At 36.2% G+C, this 17,417-nt stretch overlaps 1 protein-coding gene across 1 annotated transcript in view; it reads right to left on the reverse strand.

Annotated features, from left to right (window-relative positions):
• The window catches only part of ASB5 (ankyrin repeat and SOCS box containing 5), a 49,864-nt gene that overhangs the window by 7,874 nt on the left and 24,573 nt on the right, over positions 1-17,417 (reverse strand). The window contains exon 2 of the mRNA XM_037829109.1: positions 1,033-1,112. Within this exon, the coding sequence (XP_037685037.1) occupies positions 1,033-1,112 (80 nt within the window). The remainder of the gene's footprint in view (positions 1-1,032; positions 1,113-17,417) is intronic.

Consider the following 17,417-nt stretch of genomic DNA (forward strand, 5'->3'; position numbering starts at 1 on the left):
GAGAGTTCCTTTCACGTTGGGCTGTGGGACACCCTCTGACTCTTCTTGGCTGGCTTGTCACTGGATATGAGATACATGTTGAGAAATATCATAAGACTGCTCTCCTTTCAAAAAACTGCATGACCCAATCTAGAGGACTATCCTTTTGAAATGACTGTTTACTGTTTTGTTTTTTCCGTCAAGTGATAAGCAACCAGAATAGCCACGTGGCTATCACAGAACTGGAGCGTCCTAAGGCAGCATCTTATCCTGCCTCTTCATTTTACAGATGGGATAACAGAGATAAGGTGATTAATTTCACCTGCCAGGCTAAAATCCAGGTCTTCCTGAGACCCAGAGAGTGCTGTTTAAGCTGAGTGATACTGCCCTTCTTTTCCTCATAGCCATCTGAGAAAATCCCTTTCTCCTTTCTATTGTGAAGCACTAGGGCTATGGCTTCCAGATCTGGGTGTACATTTGAAATCATATGGGAAATTTAGAAAGAAAATGCACAGGCTCAAGCCAGATTACTTTCTGATACAATAAGGAATTTGTGCTTTTCACTTTTCCTTTAGTGGTTCTGATGAGCAGGCAGGTATAGAAATGATTGCTCTATAGCTTCCATGGTCAAATTGCCATAATATATTACAGATTACTATAACAGAAAAAAATGTTTAGGGCATTTGGTCTGATAACTTCTTTTGGCAATTTTATAATTTATCTAATTCAGCAATTAGCTAAATAATTTACAGATTTTACAGAATGCAGCATACTTAATGTTTATTAAATAATACATAAATCCAATTATGACTTGCTTAAATAAGCCTGTTAATGAAGAAATACACTGTATAAGACATAAGTAAGATTATGCCAAAATATTTATAAAAAAGTTTAAAAAAAAAGCTCAGGGACTATTGACTTGACCAATATGAGTTAAAAGGCAAAAGTAAAATTTATTAAGCAGTTTTATTATATCTGAATTAACCTGTTTGACAGTCAATGTCATGTGCTCATGGGGAAGGGGCATATTTTAAGTGGCACATATAATTTTACCTGTGATAATAATGTTCTTAGAGCAAGAAGACGACCTTGACTTGCTGCTTCATGGAGTGGTGATCGATCTGCCCAGGAACCTGTCAAAAAAGAAAAAGAAGGAAATCAAAACTCTGTGAGTCAAAGTAAACCCTAACAGAGACAATCAATTCCTAAGCAAAATTATTCAGACTCTTCTCAACAAAGTGACCAAGATACTTACAACATATACCATGAAATTTGATTATTGCTCAAAGGATCCAGGTAGGAGATTTCCAAATCTAGAGGTGCCGCAATGTGTGTTCTAGAATTGACCTACCCCAGATGTACTGTAACTTGAACTATCCTCCAAGAAAGAGAGGAATTAAGGGCACCAGATCTGCCATACAAAACTCAATTTCATAGTTTTTCTGGCAGAACCCAGAAAAAAAATTTTTGGTCCATGTGCCAGTTTGGATGTATTCTGTCCCCCAAAACACCATGTTCTTTAATGCAATCTTGTGGGGACAGACATGTTAGTGTTAATTGGTTTGGAATCTTCGGATTAGGTTGTTTCCATGGAGATATGACCCACCCAACTGTGGTTAATATCTTTGATTAGATTATTTCCATGGAAGTGTGGTCCTGTCCATTCAGTGTGGAACTTGATTAGTTTACTGGAGCCCTATAAAAGCTCAGAAGGACCACAGAGCAGCTGGGGCTTACAGAGACATTTTGGAAAACACCTTTTTGAAACACAACCTGGGAGCAAGCAGATACCAGCCAATGCCTTCCCAGCTAACAGAGGTTTTCCAGATGCCATCATTGTTCTTCAGTGAAGGCACCCTACTGTTGATGCCTTTGTTTGGACATTTGCATGGCCTTCAGACTGTAACTCTGTAACCAAATAAACCCCCTTTATAAAAGCCAATCCATATCCGGTATTTTGTATAACGGCTGCATTAGCAAACTGGAACAGTCCTTTTATCATGGGTAGCGGTTGGATCATCCACATTCCCACACACACCACCCACCCTGCTGATCCCCCTACTCTTCCCCACACTGTCCCCACCCCGAGGTGTAGGTATCTTCAGCATGTTGCCAAAGAGGATGAGTAGTTAAGCCCCAAGCTCTGAAGAGTGGGACAGGCCAGGTGGGCCCTGGCAGGGGTGTCACAGTGCAGAACAGGCAAGCTGTCCCCTGTGGTTCAAATGGGGCTGATAGTGCCGAGAGCTCACTCTTGGGTCATTGAACCAAGGGTGAGCAGGTAGTGGCACAGAGTCCCCTCCAACTCCATGTCCAGGTGAAGAAAGCACAGATATGTCATGTCGTCCCCTCCCCCAATCCTCCTGGTGTCTTTTGCACCCTCCTCTTTAGGAAACTCAGTTTCCTTCTGCCTGGAGACCCCTTTTCTTTCTCTCCCCAGTTCCCACTTGGCATCCAACCATCCCCAGGAATTTACCCTCACCTCCCACCCTTCTGACCCACCCAGCTGGTTTGTAAGACATTGGGTTGGTGAACGGCGATTTTTTTCTTGTAATTTTAACAGGATCAGTATTATTGGTCTTATTTAAGGACATGGGATAATGTTAAAAGTTTTAAGGTGATTAAATATGCAAACTATGCAAACCAGAAAAAATGCATTTAAAGGACATCATTGAATAATAAGTAAAAGCTATACTGACTATAGAGAAAAACTTTCCATTGTAATTTATTATATGTATCAATATCTGCACCTTCTCCCTACTACCTTTGACTCCATTTTTTGATCCACAGAATGCAAAAAATAAAAATAATAAGTGAAAAAACTTACCAGTCATTTCTAGTGCAATTTAAATAAAACCATTTAACTATTGGTCAGAAACATGTTTTTTGAAAAGCATTATGTCTAAAGGGTGTTTAAATAGTTCAGGAAAATTGTTGGAAACATACCTGCAGCAGGTTGTTATTCCTTAGAAACCATCTCATCACCCCTACATTTTTTATTTTCAAAAGTTCTATACATGTACCTAACGGTCTATATTATAGTCAGACTATAGAACTTTGCCGCAACACTGTAAGCGATGCCCAAAAAGTTCTGTTGCATAAAATGTGGGGAACAGATCACAAGGTCAATGAAATGATCAAGTGAGCTGGCTACAGAAGGCAGATGTCAATTGCCAATCAACAATCTTTTCATGTCCAATGATATTATGGGATTTCACGGAATACACAAAACCTAAGGGAAAAGGGGCAAGTCTCTCTGCTGCTTATAGTTGATTTACAAGAAATGATAATAATAGCTAATGCTCAACAGTGGTTACCATATGCATGATATCAATCTAAGCACCATGTGTATTGCCTCATTAAATTCTCACAACAATTTCGTTGAGGTAGATAAAATTAGTACTCCCATTTTAAAGCTGAGGAAATGAAAGTTGGAAAAGAAATGAAATAACTTGAGTCACAAAGTCTATCTTCAGAGCCAACACTCCTAACCATGACACCCGCTGGGTTTTGCCCTTTGGATTGTGCAGTGTGATTTCACTGCAGGAAAGTAATCGGCTGTCTCAGAGGTCTTTGCTGAAACAATGATGACACCTGTTGTGTAGCACTAGACAACAGAAGGCTTAATGCTGAGAACGACGAAGACATTGTGATAGTCCATTCAAGGCAGTTTGGGACAGGAAGTAGTACTGCTCTTAATTCTCTGTTTCCTAATGCTAGAAAACTAATACAAATTGTACCTATGTTAAAACTTTTAAAGAGTAGGCCATAAAAATGAAAATTATCTTCAAAAATCCACCAATTCAAATATGTTAAGACTCAGCTGAATAATTTTAAAGCTTGTCATGTTCTTGAGCTATGAGAATACTCAGAGTTCTTCTAGCTCTCCAGAATTTTAATCCACAATATCAGCAGACTGTGCTCTTTCCATAAGGCCATATCCAGTGCTTTCTTTAACCTCAAATACATTAAAGTTTATTTGAAAAATAAGTTCAGGCTTCCTATCGTTCTGAAAATTCTGGAACAGGTATGAAGAAATTAGCTTGAGCCATAAGAGCCTTTTCAAATCCTGAGCTTGTGTCCTTATCACCGGTTACCAAAAGTTAGAGAGGACCAACCTGTGGGCAAGTCACAAATGAACAACCTTCATTAAATACCTAAGGATGTTGGGAATTTATTTGGATTGCTATTGTTTCAAATGTATGTGATTAATGAAGCAAAAATTCCTGTAACAGGTATGTTTTCTGGTCATGATCTTATTTCTCTTTCAAACATACTGAATCACAGCTATTATCAGCTGGAGTCCTTCAAACTTGTTTTAAAAATGGGAACTATTGCCCAAAGTACTGAGTGCTATTGGCAGCATTTGGAATAATAGTCTTGGGGTTGAGAAAAGCTAATTTCTTTAGGGATAATCTGATATGTCTAAATAAACACAGGGAACACATACGTAGTCCTTACCACGTGCCAAGCTCTGTCCTGATGGTTGGACAGAGGTTTACTTTTTTTTAATCCTTTGAGGTATGCACTATTTTATTATTACCCCTCTTTTCCACTTGAGGAAACAGAGACACAGACAGCTTAAATAATTTGACCAAGGTCACACAGCTAGAAAGGGGTAGATGTGAAATTCAAACCCCAGCCTCTTAATTTCGGAGCCAATACTTTTAACTCTGTAATGTTGCCTCTCAAAACACACACACATTCATGCATACACATACACATGCATGTTAAGCATTTTAGTAAAATGCAATATTATAAATTTCTCTGAGATTCCTTTCTTATTTCATTGGTCTATTTTTCTTTCTAATTTTCCTCCAAAATAAAACCGTCTAATCTAAATAGCAGTTTTGTTTCATTTAATTCTTAGCAAAAGTTGTAGACAGTTACTGTGAAAGGATGAGGTTTGACCTATAGCAATAGTAAAGTTTTGACCCATAAAGAAATGTGAGTAAATAATTCAAATCAAGGGACCCAAAATGACAAAGGACTAAATTTTTGGTGAAAAATTGTAGTTAATTTAGTGGGATTCAAATAAAGTAATTTTCTCATATTTTAATTCTGTTTCTTAGATATTCAAAGAGCTTCTTATTATCTCTTACAATTTAAAAATAAAACCATTTTTATTCAGATTTCTTTCACCTGATTTTTTTCTTTTTTTTGCAATCCGATTTCAGGAGTAAAAGACAAAAAAAAATAAATCTTAAGTATTTATGAGGGAAAAAAAAAGTAACTCCTAGAGTATGTCCTGGAAATTGTACAATTTCCTTCCAGTTTCTTGCACTAGTGTTTATCATGAATACCAGAACAAAGATAATTGAGGTTTAAAATTATGAAACTTACAAGTTTCAGAGGACTACTGAATTACATTTCCATGCTAAACATAGATATATTTAAAAGTTTCCATCTAGCATTGTTTCTTGCTTATCTAGAAAAATTTGTAAGCCAGACAACCAATTCTTTGAGTTTTCAGTTGAAACAAGCTTTTGTGTATTATTTATATCCAGTATGCAAAACTCCTATTATATATTAAAGGCAAAATTGTAATATTGCACACCAATTAATATTCGCTGGTAGGACAAATTTCGGTGGCAAACTAACATAAAACAAATTGGAACATTGTGTCTCAGTAAATAAAATGATGAACACATCACCATCACAAAGACTATTTTTTAGGGAAAAATCATGTTTTGAGTTCCAGCTTCTAAGAAGAAATTTAATATTTGAAAATCATATACTGCCATTTGTTTTATGATTAAAACAAAGTAACTTTATTGCAGAATTCAACTCTGGATGACTTCAGAATATATGTCAGTTTTCACTGTGAATAATTGAATAAGAAAATATGAAAATTATATGAACTTTTCAAATAGATTTCATGTGAAACCACTATGTTCACTTTAATCAGCAGAATAGTATAGATGAATAATGATTTAAATATTTAATGCTTCAATATATGTTTGAATTTAAATAATCATGATGCTTATAGGGATCATTTTTTTCCCTCAAGGTTTACTAAACTTCAGGATCCTTAACTTATCTCTGAAAGATGTGTGTTAAATTATAAGATACCAATTCATTATCACTGCCTGTTCTTTTGCTGCCACTAGCTAACATGGCAATTAACCAGGTGCTGGGGTTGGGAAAAGGTTAGGGAAATAGCCCTTGGTGTTCATTTTGGACTCATCTTTCCTAGTATGTTATGAAGACTTCTAAGGGACAGCAGACTTAACAGTATTTGCAGCTGAAGATTACTTGATATTCTTTCCTTTCAGCCCTACTCCCCTCATACTCAAGTGTTTGTCCCTCAAAATGATTATATTAGACTTCTGAGCAATTTCATCATTGCTTGCTGGTGTTAAAAAAAAGGAAGGAAAAGAGAGAAGGGAAAGGGTCATTCAGAAAACAGGCCGTGCTAGGGCACAATAAAGAAAATAAAGTATCTGAATTTTCCACTCCATATTCCCCTCCCCAATTCACCCTCCAGACTGACATAAAGTTTTCTGTGCCTGCTTTTCTTTGTCACTAAGACTCAAGCCCATCATGATAGGCAGAGAAAAACCTGAAGTCAGGTTTTACATATGTTGTTTGATGTTATTTCTGTTAATACTAAAATGTCAGAGTATGAGCAAGGAGTGACACAACCACTGAGAATAGAGTTGTGAATGTTGAATGAAGCGTCCCTGGGTCCATCAGGCAGGGGCAAACCTCCTGTGAGTGTGACATCCTGTTATTTTATCAGATGAACCCAGCTCTGCTACCTGTGTGGGACCCCTGCAACATCATTATTCCTTCAGGAAGGGGTGTGGGGAGAAGGAGGCAGAAGAGAAGGAAATGGAGACGAGAGAAGGTGAGAAATGAGATGACTGCCATGGCCTGAAGTTCCCGGAGGAAAAAGACTGAAGTGCTAGGCAGTCCTGGGTTTGCTTCTCAGCTTGTAACAGGGCCTTTTCAGAGTCATCAGACCCCTCTGAGTTTCATTTTCCTCAAAATGTGAACAGCACCACCCACGAGGCAGGATCCAGGGAGGATTAGCAAGGAGCCCACTAAGTGCCTGTTATATAAATAATAATACCTAGTATTATTTGCAAACAAACTAATAGGGCTGATTTAACATGAATTTTAGAGAAGAATCCTCTTTCCTCAAAACTAGGGAAACCCAAGCCATAAATGACAGCATCTATTGACAACTAATGTTTTCCTGTGCTGTCAGATTAATTATCTGAACTATATGAAACAGTAGAATGATTTATAAATGCCTTTAAGCCAACAATGAACAATTGTAGTTACAGACACTTCTCTTTCCCAAATAAGAAATAAAGCTGTATCAATCTATTAAGATTGATATATTGTATAGTATATGCATGTTACTCAGTAGAAACGAAATCTTTGATGTCTATTTGTTTTGAATTCTACTTCATTTTCAAGCAACCCCATCTCATTTGCTTCCTTTTAATTCTATAGAAGAATGCTTATAATTAATCTGGTAGCTGTGAGAATCAAAGGTTACTATATCACATTCCAATTTCTGTTCTGAACTAAGTCTTTACCTCTCCCTATTTTCCCTTTCACAATCTGAAATGAGCAACTACAAATGTCTATTCAAATGTGTTCAATATTTAGTATCTTACTTTTCAATACTGATACTTTATACTAGAAAGAGCTATCTGTTTTCTCAAGACCAAATAAACCACGAATATCTTCATGTACAACAACTTAGTAATTTTTAAATCATCTCAGCTTTTAATTGGTCATCGAAGATAAAAGCAGCACAACCCTTACCAAAAGGATGTTCAATTTAACTCTTTAGGATAAATTATTCAATGTGAAATTGTTTTACAAAATATCTGTAACTTTCATTACGTTAGTCAAATAATCTTACATTCTGATCTCTTTTTGGCTACACAGGAGATAGCCAACTATATTTAGAAACAACACTAGTTCCCAGACATCTGGCATATACTTTACAGGGAGACATGTCTGCCCTGTTCTGTAAACACCACATTGCTAGAGTAAAAACATGCACATTTCCAGCTATATACTGTTTTGCAAGGGTCTATACTATACCTAGGTCACCATCGCCCCATGGCACTTCAAGCCAGCCACTTTTGAGGTAAATCCGACTCATAACTTTTTTATTAGCATATAAAAAAAAAAAAGCCCTTGTCATTTGCTAGTTCTGTTCGGCCATTTTAAGGAGCTCTAAGCACCTTGTAATATGACCTTTAATCTCCTAAAAGAAAAACAACTTTTGAATATCTGATTCATTTTCAAAATTGCCTTTTCTTAATGATCACTCTTTATTTGAGAAATTGCTGATGTTAACTTTTTCTCCTTACAGTATGTACCCTGCAATAAATTAAAAGCCTTACAATTAGACTTCCGTCCATTTTATGTTTTGCAAAGTAAAACCACTTTATGTTCCACAAAGTATTTGCCTTCTTCCCATCTTAGTTCCATCCACATAAGTTGGATGTAGACTCATCCTACAGCTAACCTAGTGGCAGTGCCAGGGCTCTTTGAGTTTGGATCACATCCCTCTTCCTCACTGGTCTCAAAATAGGAAAGGCACAACACTGAAACGAATTATAAGGAGGGGAGCAGCAAGGCCTTCTTCATATATGAATCATAGTGCAAAATGTTAGTACACTTTACAGCTATAAAATATTAAATCAACAATCTTTTCACAAGTAGAGGTGGATTTGCTGTGAAGCCAGTGAAGTTTAAGTTCAGGACATCTAACTTGCTTGACCCTTTCTAAGGCCCTGTATCTAATTTCAGATACTGTTTTTCTTAAAGCATTCCCCCGAAATTGTATATGCTTCAGACCCAACAATATCTGGGCCAGACCTATTCAGAAGTTTACAAATTAATAAAAAAACAAAAACAAAAAAAACAAACACTAGGCTTTACCCGACTTTCAGCATGTAGTTTTTGACACCAGATTAACAGAGTCACCTAATTCCTTGAGGGCATGGCTGATAAGAAGGGGAATGATATGTTGCCAAAACCACACTGGTGGGTCTCTTCAAGAGTTGAGACTATTCGTGTCTTTCCATTATTATCACCTTCCTGCAAACAACCTTGGAATAATACTGATCTAAAACCACCAGTTTTATCTGTCTCTTGGGAGCTACAGATACAGACACTGAATTGCATGGTTGTGCAACTTACTCTAACTGGTTTCTTGTTGCCCTGCCTGTGAGCCCTTCATTTTCTCCTAAGGAGATAGTGGATGGGGCTGAACAGAAGAAACAACAGATGATGGAGCAAACTGCTATGGTTTATCTCAAGGAAACAACTAAGTTTTCAACAAAGTGGTTTCCTTTATGGATATCCAAAATCCAGAGAGAAAGAGTTTTAAGACCGTTTTCAGAAAATAGTGCTGTCTCTTGGGAGAGATGACTTAGCCATCCCATTAACTAATACTGACAATTGGAGTTCTGGCAGAACGTACTCGACTTGGTCATCAGAAGAACCTGAGTTCAAATTCCAATGCAAGTACTTACTAGTTATGCGATATCTGTGGTATTTAACCTCTCTGAACCCACTCAGTTTTCTCAGCCATAAAGTAAAGGAAAATTTGACCTACCTCATAGAGTTGTAGCAGGTGTAAGTACTTAGTATAGTATTAGAGACATTTGAACCCCACCCCTAAAAATTCAAATTTCATTTTCAACAATTACTTCAGTATCTCTGCCCCCATGAACTTTTAAAATTTATTTTATTTTATTTTATTTTATTTTTTTGCCCCCATGAACTTTTAACCAGGTCTTCTAAGCAGAAGAAAGAATAACTTGTTTAAGATTATGGAGCTTTATCTCCTCTCATTCCTTTTGCCTGGATATCTGTAGGGAGTGGTTTATTCAGAGACAGTTATTGTGTCCATATGGATTAACTCTCCAATCTATAGCTGCTACTCTGACCTCTGCCACAAATTTTACTGCTACATTCAATTTACTTCTGGACATTCACCTAGATATTTTTCTGTCATCTCAAAACATTTCTAAGAGGAAACTCATCATCTTTCTTTCAAAACCAGCTAGTCCTTTTTGCTTCCATGCCGTTTTAAATATGGTTAGCATTTCCTTCATCACCTGGCAACAATAATACAACTGTAAATTTAAGGATAATAATTTTCAAGGAAGCTTAATATAGATTATTTTATGTGCTTCTTTGCAAAAAGGCAGTTATTGTTGGCCAGGCTGCTTCTTTGGAGCCCAATTTCTTCTTTAACCTCACCACCCCAACTTCTAAATGTTGCACTGGTCCCAAAGCTCAGTCCTTGTATCTTTTCTCTATCTACATTCACTCTTGAGGAGATCTTAACTGGTCCCATGTTACAAATGTCATCATATGTTGATTACGCATTTTGAAAAATCTCCAGACCAGACTTCTACTCTAAATTCCATACTTTTATTTTGAACTGGATATTCAGCTTCTTCACTTGGATATCTAATAGGACACTCAAGCATAACATGTTCAAAACTGAACCCTCAACTTCTCCAAGCCTCAAACTTGTCCTTCCCCAATCTCTTCCCCATCAGTAAATGGCAACTCCATACATTCAAGTGCTCCAAGGCCAAAGACCTCTGAATAATTCTCAATTCCTCTTTCTCTCATACCCCACAGGCAAATGTCAGTAAATACTTTTGCCTCTATCGTTAAAGTGTAGTCCAAACCCTAATTATATCACACCACTGTTAGATCCCAGAAGAAGAAACTAACATGTAGACGGAGTTTCTGACCCAGGGGCCCCGCAGCTTATCTCACAGAAAACAGGTGCCCCATGAACTAAAGAATGAAGGCTGCTCAGAGCTGTTCAAGGCTGTTCCAGCCACAGTTAGCGCCTCAAAGGCGGGTAAGGCAAGGTCAGATACATACATAAGATGAACAACCAAAAAGGCCTGCTCTCCCTAGTTAGATAACGCAGCTGCTTTCTTAAAAAGAATACTGTCTCAGAACTCTACCAACCAATCAGCCCAAAACTAGACAAGCACTCACCCAATCAAGGCACAGAACACTACAGCAGTCACCCTTCCCAACATGGGTTCCTTTTTCTCGTTAAAAAATGCTGCTCTCAGATAGAGAGCCGGAGCCATTATCTTTCTTTCTTTCTTGTTGCTGGCTCCCACCTGCTTTCTTCCTCTAATAAATCACATACATTTACCCATAATGCCATTACCCAAATATAACCATTAAAAACATTTTGGTGTATAGCTTTTGAAACTTTTTTCTAAATTTGCCAGTTCTTTTAAATCAAGGTGCAACATGATACTCATATTGTTTTACCTATTTATTTTCATTTAATGATAGCTCATGGTCATCATTCCCTGTTAAAAATCATAGCTCTATAACATTTTAAATGACAAATTATAAAATATATTTCACTATATAGCTGTATAATAATTTTTAGGTTAATCCCCCATGAAGCAACGTTTAGATGACTTCTGTTTGGGAGATCAACATTACTATTTGTCTTCTGAATGTGTCTAATTAAATGCTTAGGATAAGTTCCTGCAATTTCAATATATATGATCAAATTACATCCAGCAAGACTGTACCTCATTAACAGTGTAGGAAAACTGTGATGTTAAATCTAATGAAAGCTTGCTAGGACTTGTCCTTTTTTTATCTAGTCATGGAGCATTTCTTTTATTATGGTCAAACAAAGATTTCTAAAAATGTACTTTCTTTACACAAAATTAAATTTTAAACAATTTTATAGCTATTCTCAACTTCCTGTGGAGTCTATCTGTATTGAAGAGTGTGAGATCATCCAGGGAAATGAATTTACTTTTTTTAAAAATTTTGCCATTCCTCCAACTCTACTATAATGTTAATACTTGTGGTCAAGTGCATATTTAGGTAATTTAGTCTTCATTTTAAAAATGCTGATATGGTCTTTTAATTCTACAATAATTTCCTGTAGTCCTCCTTGACTTTAAGGACTATGAGGATGATGTGAACTATTTGTTTATTACTGCTTTCAAATGTTTTTGTTTCCTAGCTGCTCAAACAAATATCATGTGATGGGTTAACAACAGAAATTTATTGGCTCACGGTTTCAGAGTCTAGAAGGCTTCCGGCTTGCTGGCAATCTGTGGGGCTCCTTGGCTTTTCCATCACATGGCAATGTACATGGCAGTGTCTTCTCCTTTCTTTTCTGGGTTCCATTGACTTCCAGCTTTTGGCTGCTCCCTAAGGCTTCTTCTCCTTGTTCGTTTTCCTTTGCTTATAAGGACTTCAGCTATTTTGGATTAAAGCCCACCCTGGTTCAGTTTGGGAACACCTCAATTCATGACATCTTTAAAGGTCCTGTTTACAACTGGATTCACACCCACAGGAGCAGGGATTGGGACCTGAACATGCGCTTTGTGGGGGACATGATTTGGTCCCCAACACTTAGCATCTGGCATAGTGCCTAGCACATAGTAGGTACTTAATAAACATTTGTTGAATTGTTAAATTGCCTTCTTTGTAGTCAACAACTTTTTATCCATGCTGTTTGTCCTTAATCTTTATTTTAAATTGTATTGTTAAAAAGTAATAAAAAATAAAAGGCATGCTTAGCAGTGGGGTGTGGCAGTCCAGTTGCTTTCTCAATCCTTTAAAGAAATGATGATATTTTATCCTATTTAAAATATGCACTGTATGTTCTTAAAAATTATATTCATTTATAAATAATATCCTTCAGATTCCACCTATTACATAGTAGATATAACTCAAGATTTTTTGTGGGTCACTTTTAACTCTGAATCTGCATTTCCAACATTTAAAAGTCTGTCACATTCATATTGGTGTCCTACTAAAATTTATGCTAACATATAGTCTTTTAAAAATTTCCCTCACTTAGCTTCTCTTTGATATTGTGCTCATTCTCCTTTATACATTTCAAGTTTTTTCTATTATTAAAATTAATAACTTAGTGCCAGAGTACTATAAGTGTTCTGTTCACTATGTTGCTTAAGTCACCCTTCTACCAGATGGGTTCCATATTTAATTACTTGTAAACAGTCTTTTCCGTACCAACCTAGAAAGATCTGCTGAAACAAAAATGTACACAATCCAGAGACTACAAGTTCACCATTGTGTTTAATATACGTTCATAAAAATGTGTCAGCAGATGCATTTTCCATACATTAATAGGTAAAAATGCAGTGCAGTCCTTTGCCATGCTGTATATTTACATTTCGGAACGCACAATCTGGAAAGCATCCACAATTTAAAGTTAGTATTTGCAAAAAAAGGTCAATATAGTTTATTTCAGGATACCAACAGATTTGAAATGGCTGCTATACTAACCTTGACTCGTCAGAATACCCCAGCTAGCTTTTCGTTTAGAAGAACATTCCTCTATACTCTCTAGCCTTCTTTTCATGAGGATCTGCTTAACGCAATTCCCTTCAACACTAAAACTGGACATGGTTAGGTTGATGTTTCTGTCTGTGACAACCAGGTGTCATAAATGCAAGTACTCTAGCCAGAAGAAATATCAGCAACTGGATTTCTAACTACGTCTTCCTTCCTTTCAGACTTTCACAAAGGTTCCTGTGTGCTAGCTGGAAAGTGGCCTCCACACTGACATCTATTCAGAAACACTTGGAGTGGGGCTGGTAGCTGCAGAATGGGGGATGGGTCAGACTTGCAGAAGCATTTTCTATTTTTAAAGCAGAGACTTAGATGCAGCCAGAAGAGTTTAACTATTTGCATGCTATAAAAAGTATAAAATTGCTTTTCCTGGTCAAAATGATATAGAAATGAGCTATGCCGTTCAAATATGAAAGCCTATTTGAATTATCTACAAATCAATCAAATGTAAAATTGTCCCTTGGTAACAGTTACAGACCGAATGGTGCAGTCAGAAAGCTCTGTAGCAGATAACAGTAAGAATGCAGCCGTTCTCCCTTATCCTTAGGAATAAATATTGTGTGTGCATTAGGGTCACCTTCCTTTCATCTGGCAAGGATCTAAGTTTGGAACTGGCTTCACTACAAAACCACAGTCCTCTTATTCATATAGGCACAGCTCACTATTGTGATTTTTCTGGAGGTCATTTCTAGACCACAAAGACGTCAGCAACCAGTTTTGAGTACAGCTGAGAATTTTCACCCTAAAAGGCAGAGGAAAAGGTGGTTGGAGAGATGAGAGGAAAAACCAGACATGTGCCTGGTATTTTTTTCTGGCATGAGAAGTTGAACAAGGTACACAGTCCACAACCGAGTCAAAAGCAACTACTGAGCCAAGACCTGACTCCTAGGATTAACTGAGCCGGTGATCATGTTACACGGTATTAGCATATTGAGATCTGGCTTGAAAACCTGTGACAGGTTCTGCTGTGTTTATTTTTTTATCACTAGTTTTTAGGCTCTATCTTTTGTTGGTACATACAGAAAAAAAATCATTGGGGTGGTGCCTTCATGTAACAAGAAAAACAACATTTAATGAGTGAACTTATCTCCCATTGCCTTACTTTACTAACATTTGTTCCCCAATTCGTATGCATAAGTTGAGCGTAATAATCTACAACAGCCACAGTAAAAGTAAATATTATTCTGTTTTTAAAAGAAATCTCAATTTTAATCTTCCAACTTTTCACCTTTATACTTTTCTTTTGTTATTGTAAAATAAATCTAGGATATTTTATTGTAGATATTGGGGGCAATTCTTGTACTCAAATCAATCTTGGACATCTTGTATCATAATTACTTATTTACATGTCTGTCTCCCCAAATAGGTTGATAGTACTCTGATAGCAGGGACTGAGTTTAGTATGTCTGTTCTTTCAAAGGCCTGCCACTGTGTTTGTTAACTAGTGGGCACTCAGATAGATAGATAGATAGATAGATAGATAGATAAATTGACTGATAGATAGAAAGACATAAATGTGGCAAAATGCTAAAAGTTGGTAAATTTGGATTTTTAGGTAGAGGGATATGTTTGAGTTCTATATATTGTTTGTGTATTCTTTTTGCAAATTCCTGTAAATGTTATTTCATAATAAGAATTTAAAGAAAAAAGATATAATATACAATAAAAAATAGCAGGCACTCAAAAAATATTAGTTTAAAAAAAATTAGAATATGCAATCTCCAAGAATACTTCAGGAAGGCTTTCTATAATCTTCTATAGTCTTTGACGATAATAAATTTCCAGAGCGGAGGGTGAAAAAGAAATCACTGAATTTGAACATAACTATTTACTTTGTTTACTGAGGTGTGTACTGACCTCAGTACACAGTATACATATAATAATTCACATAAATATTCAGGTGTACTAAGAAGAAACTAGACAATTATGTTTTTTTCTTTCAAAAAAAAAATAACATGGGATAAAAACAAAGGTAATTTTTAAAAGTGACTCCAAGGAATTGAAGGAAAATATTGTTATGATTAATTTACCAGAAAAGAAAATATAAAAGAAAAGATTGAAACAATTAGGTATACTCAGTGAAGAAAAATGTAAATGCCTGTATGATTTCGTAAATAAGAATACACTGTGAAATTAATGTGTTCAGAACAGACTCATTTAACTGCTGGATATCTATGATTTTATGAATGAGTGCACTGTGAAATCTGTACATATACAAAAGAATCTAAGTTCTTCCCATGTGTTAATGCAAAAAAGGTGAATTGGATAAACTGCAGTCCATCATTTGGCCCCTGTGAATGGGCAGAAGTTTTAAAGCAAGCCAGCATTAAGTAAAATGCTAAGGAAAATAAAAGAAATTTTATATAGAAGATAATGGACTCAGAAATATTGTGTCTCAGAAAAAAAAAAATGACTATACTAAAGATTGGAGATAGCTTAACCTCCAAATGCTAATCAAATTCTAAACTTTGTTAAGATGGGTATTAGTTTTAACTAATACTAATGGGTCTAAAATCTGGGGAACTATGTTTGATCTGGTCACCAGTTCTCAGTAAGAAAGTGATGCTGAAGCTGGAAAAGGTTCAAAAGGCGGCACTGTAAATCATCAAAGAGATGCAGGCACTTCTACAGGAGAGAAATCTTAATAATTTTAGATACTTCAAAATGGAAAGTTGAAATCTGCAAGTGATTATGGCAGAAACCTACATAATTGTGCCAGACACAAGAGTGAATAGATTTTTTCAAGAAATCCTGAAAAACTAGAAATTTAGACCACCTTCTGACAGTTTTAAAAGTCAAATTTAGGACACAAATGAAAACGCATATTTTTTTAAGATTACACACCCAGTCACAAACTTAGAGAGCTTATTGCTTCCCAGATGTGGTATAATCTGAAAATACAACTCATTTTAGAGAGATTTAGATAAGTTAATTAATGAGTGATCTACATTTAAAGTCTTTTGAGGGTATATCCCTGAGTTTTTGGTCTTAAGTCTTTTACTATCAGTAAAAGAAAATCTAGATAAAATAGACCTTTGTCTTTTCTGTGTTGGCACTCTTCCCCACTTTTTGCTATATAATATTTCAGACATATTCACATGCCCTTCAGCTAGCCTCAGTAATTTCCACCTCAGGACTAGTCTGGTTTCATCTATAACCCACGCACTCTCTTCCCCCACACTCCTAGGATTATTTTGAAGCAAATTTCAGATACGATATTTCATTCATAAATATTTCATTGTGCAACTCTGAAAGATAAGAAATATTTGTAAACATAACTATAGTATCACAATTACACACACAAAAATAATAATACCATATCTTCAAATCCAGGCTGCCAATTCTCATTTTCTAAAGGGAGCTCAGTTATAAACTTCCTTGTATAAATTACATACCCTTTAAATTCTTTACCTTGTGGAAAAGATGTCTCCATTCCCTGAATGTCTTTTTTAAAACATAAGATACCTATCTTTAAAAAACAATGTTTATTTTCTCCAAATTCCTAGGGTCTCACATAGTACAAGATAAAATATTCACCTTAAATCATCAGAAAGATACGTTAGTTTTATCTTTTACCTGTTAGTTCCAAATTTCCACCCTTGCAAAGTCGCATCTGGAATAGGCCATTATTCAGTTCTTGGAGATTGCATAGCTTTTGATTTCTTTACATGGCCCTGCATACATATTACTTTTAAGAGTCATCTCTGAGTCCATTCTTGCTCCATTTATTTTTTAATTCTGTTTTATTCAAACATGAATACGTAAATCTGTTGGCCTAGGGATGGTGAATGAGGGCAGATGAGGTCTGGGAGCCAGCCTGACCAGAAGACACAACATCTTGGGAAAAGTAGAGCAATTGTTATCCAACAGTTAACCCTTGTTTCAAGGGTCATTCATTTAGATAAAGGTTGCTTGGAAACCTATGGTGACATCTTGTGGTCTATATCATCTCCTCTTTTGGTTGGAACTGAGTGGTTAAGGAGAGGCTACAAGGGTCTGATAAATCACAATTAGAGGAAATATGGTTGGGATCATTACAAAACCAAACATACAATAGCAATGCCTAAACA

Source organism: Choloepus didactylus, chromosome 3, assembly GCF_015220235.1.
Source record: "Choloepus didactylus isolate mChoDid1 chromosome 3, mChoDid1.pri, whole genome shotgun sequence".
NCBI classification, from domain to species: Eukaryota; Metazoa; Chordata; class Mammalia; order Pilosa; family Megalonychidae; genus Choloepus; species Choloepus didactylus.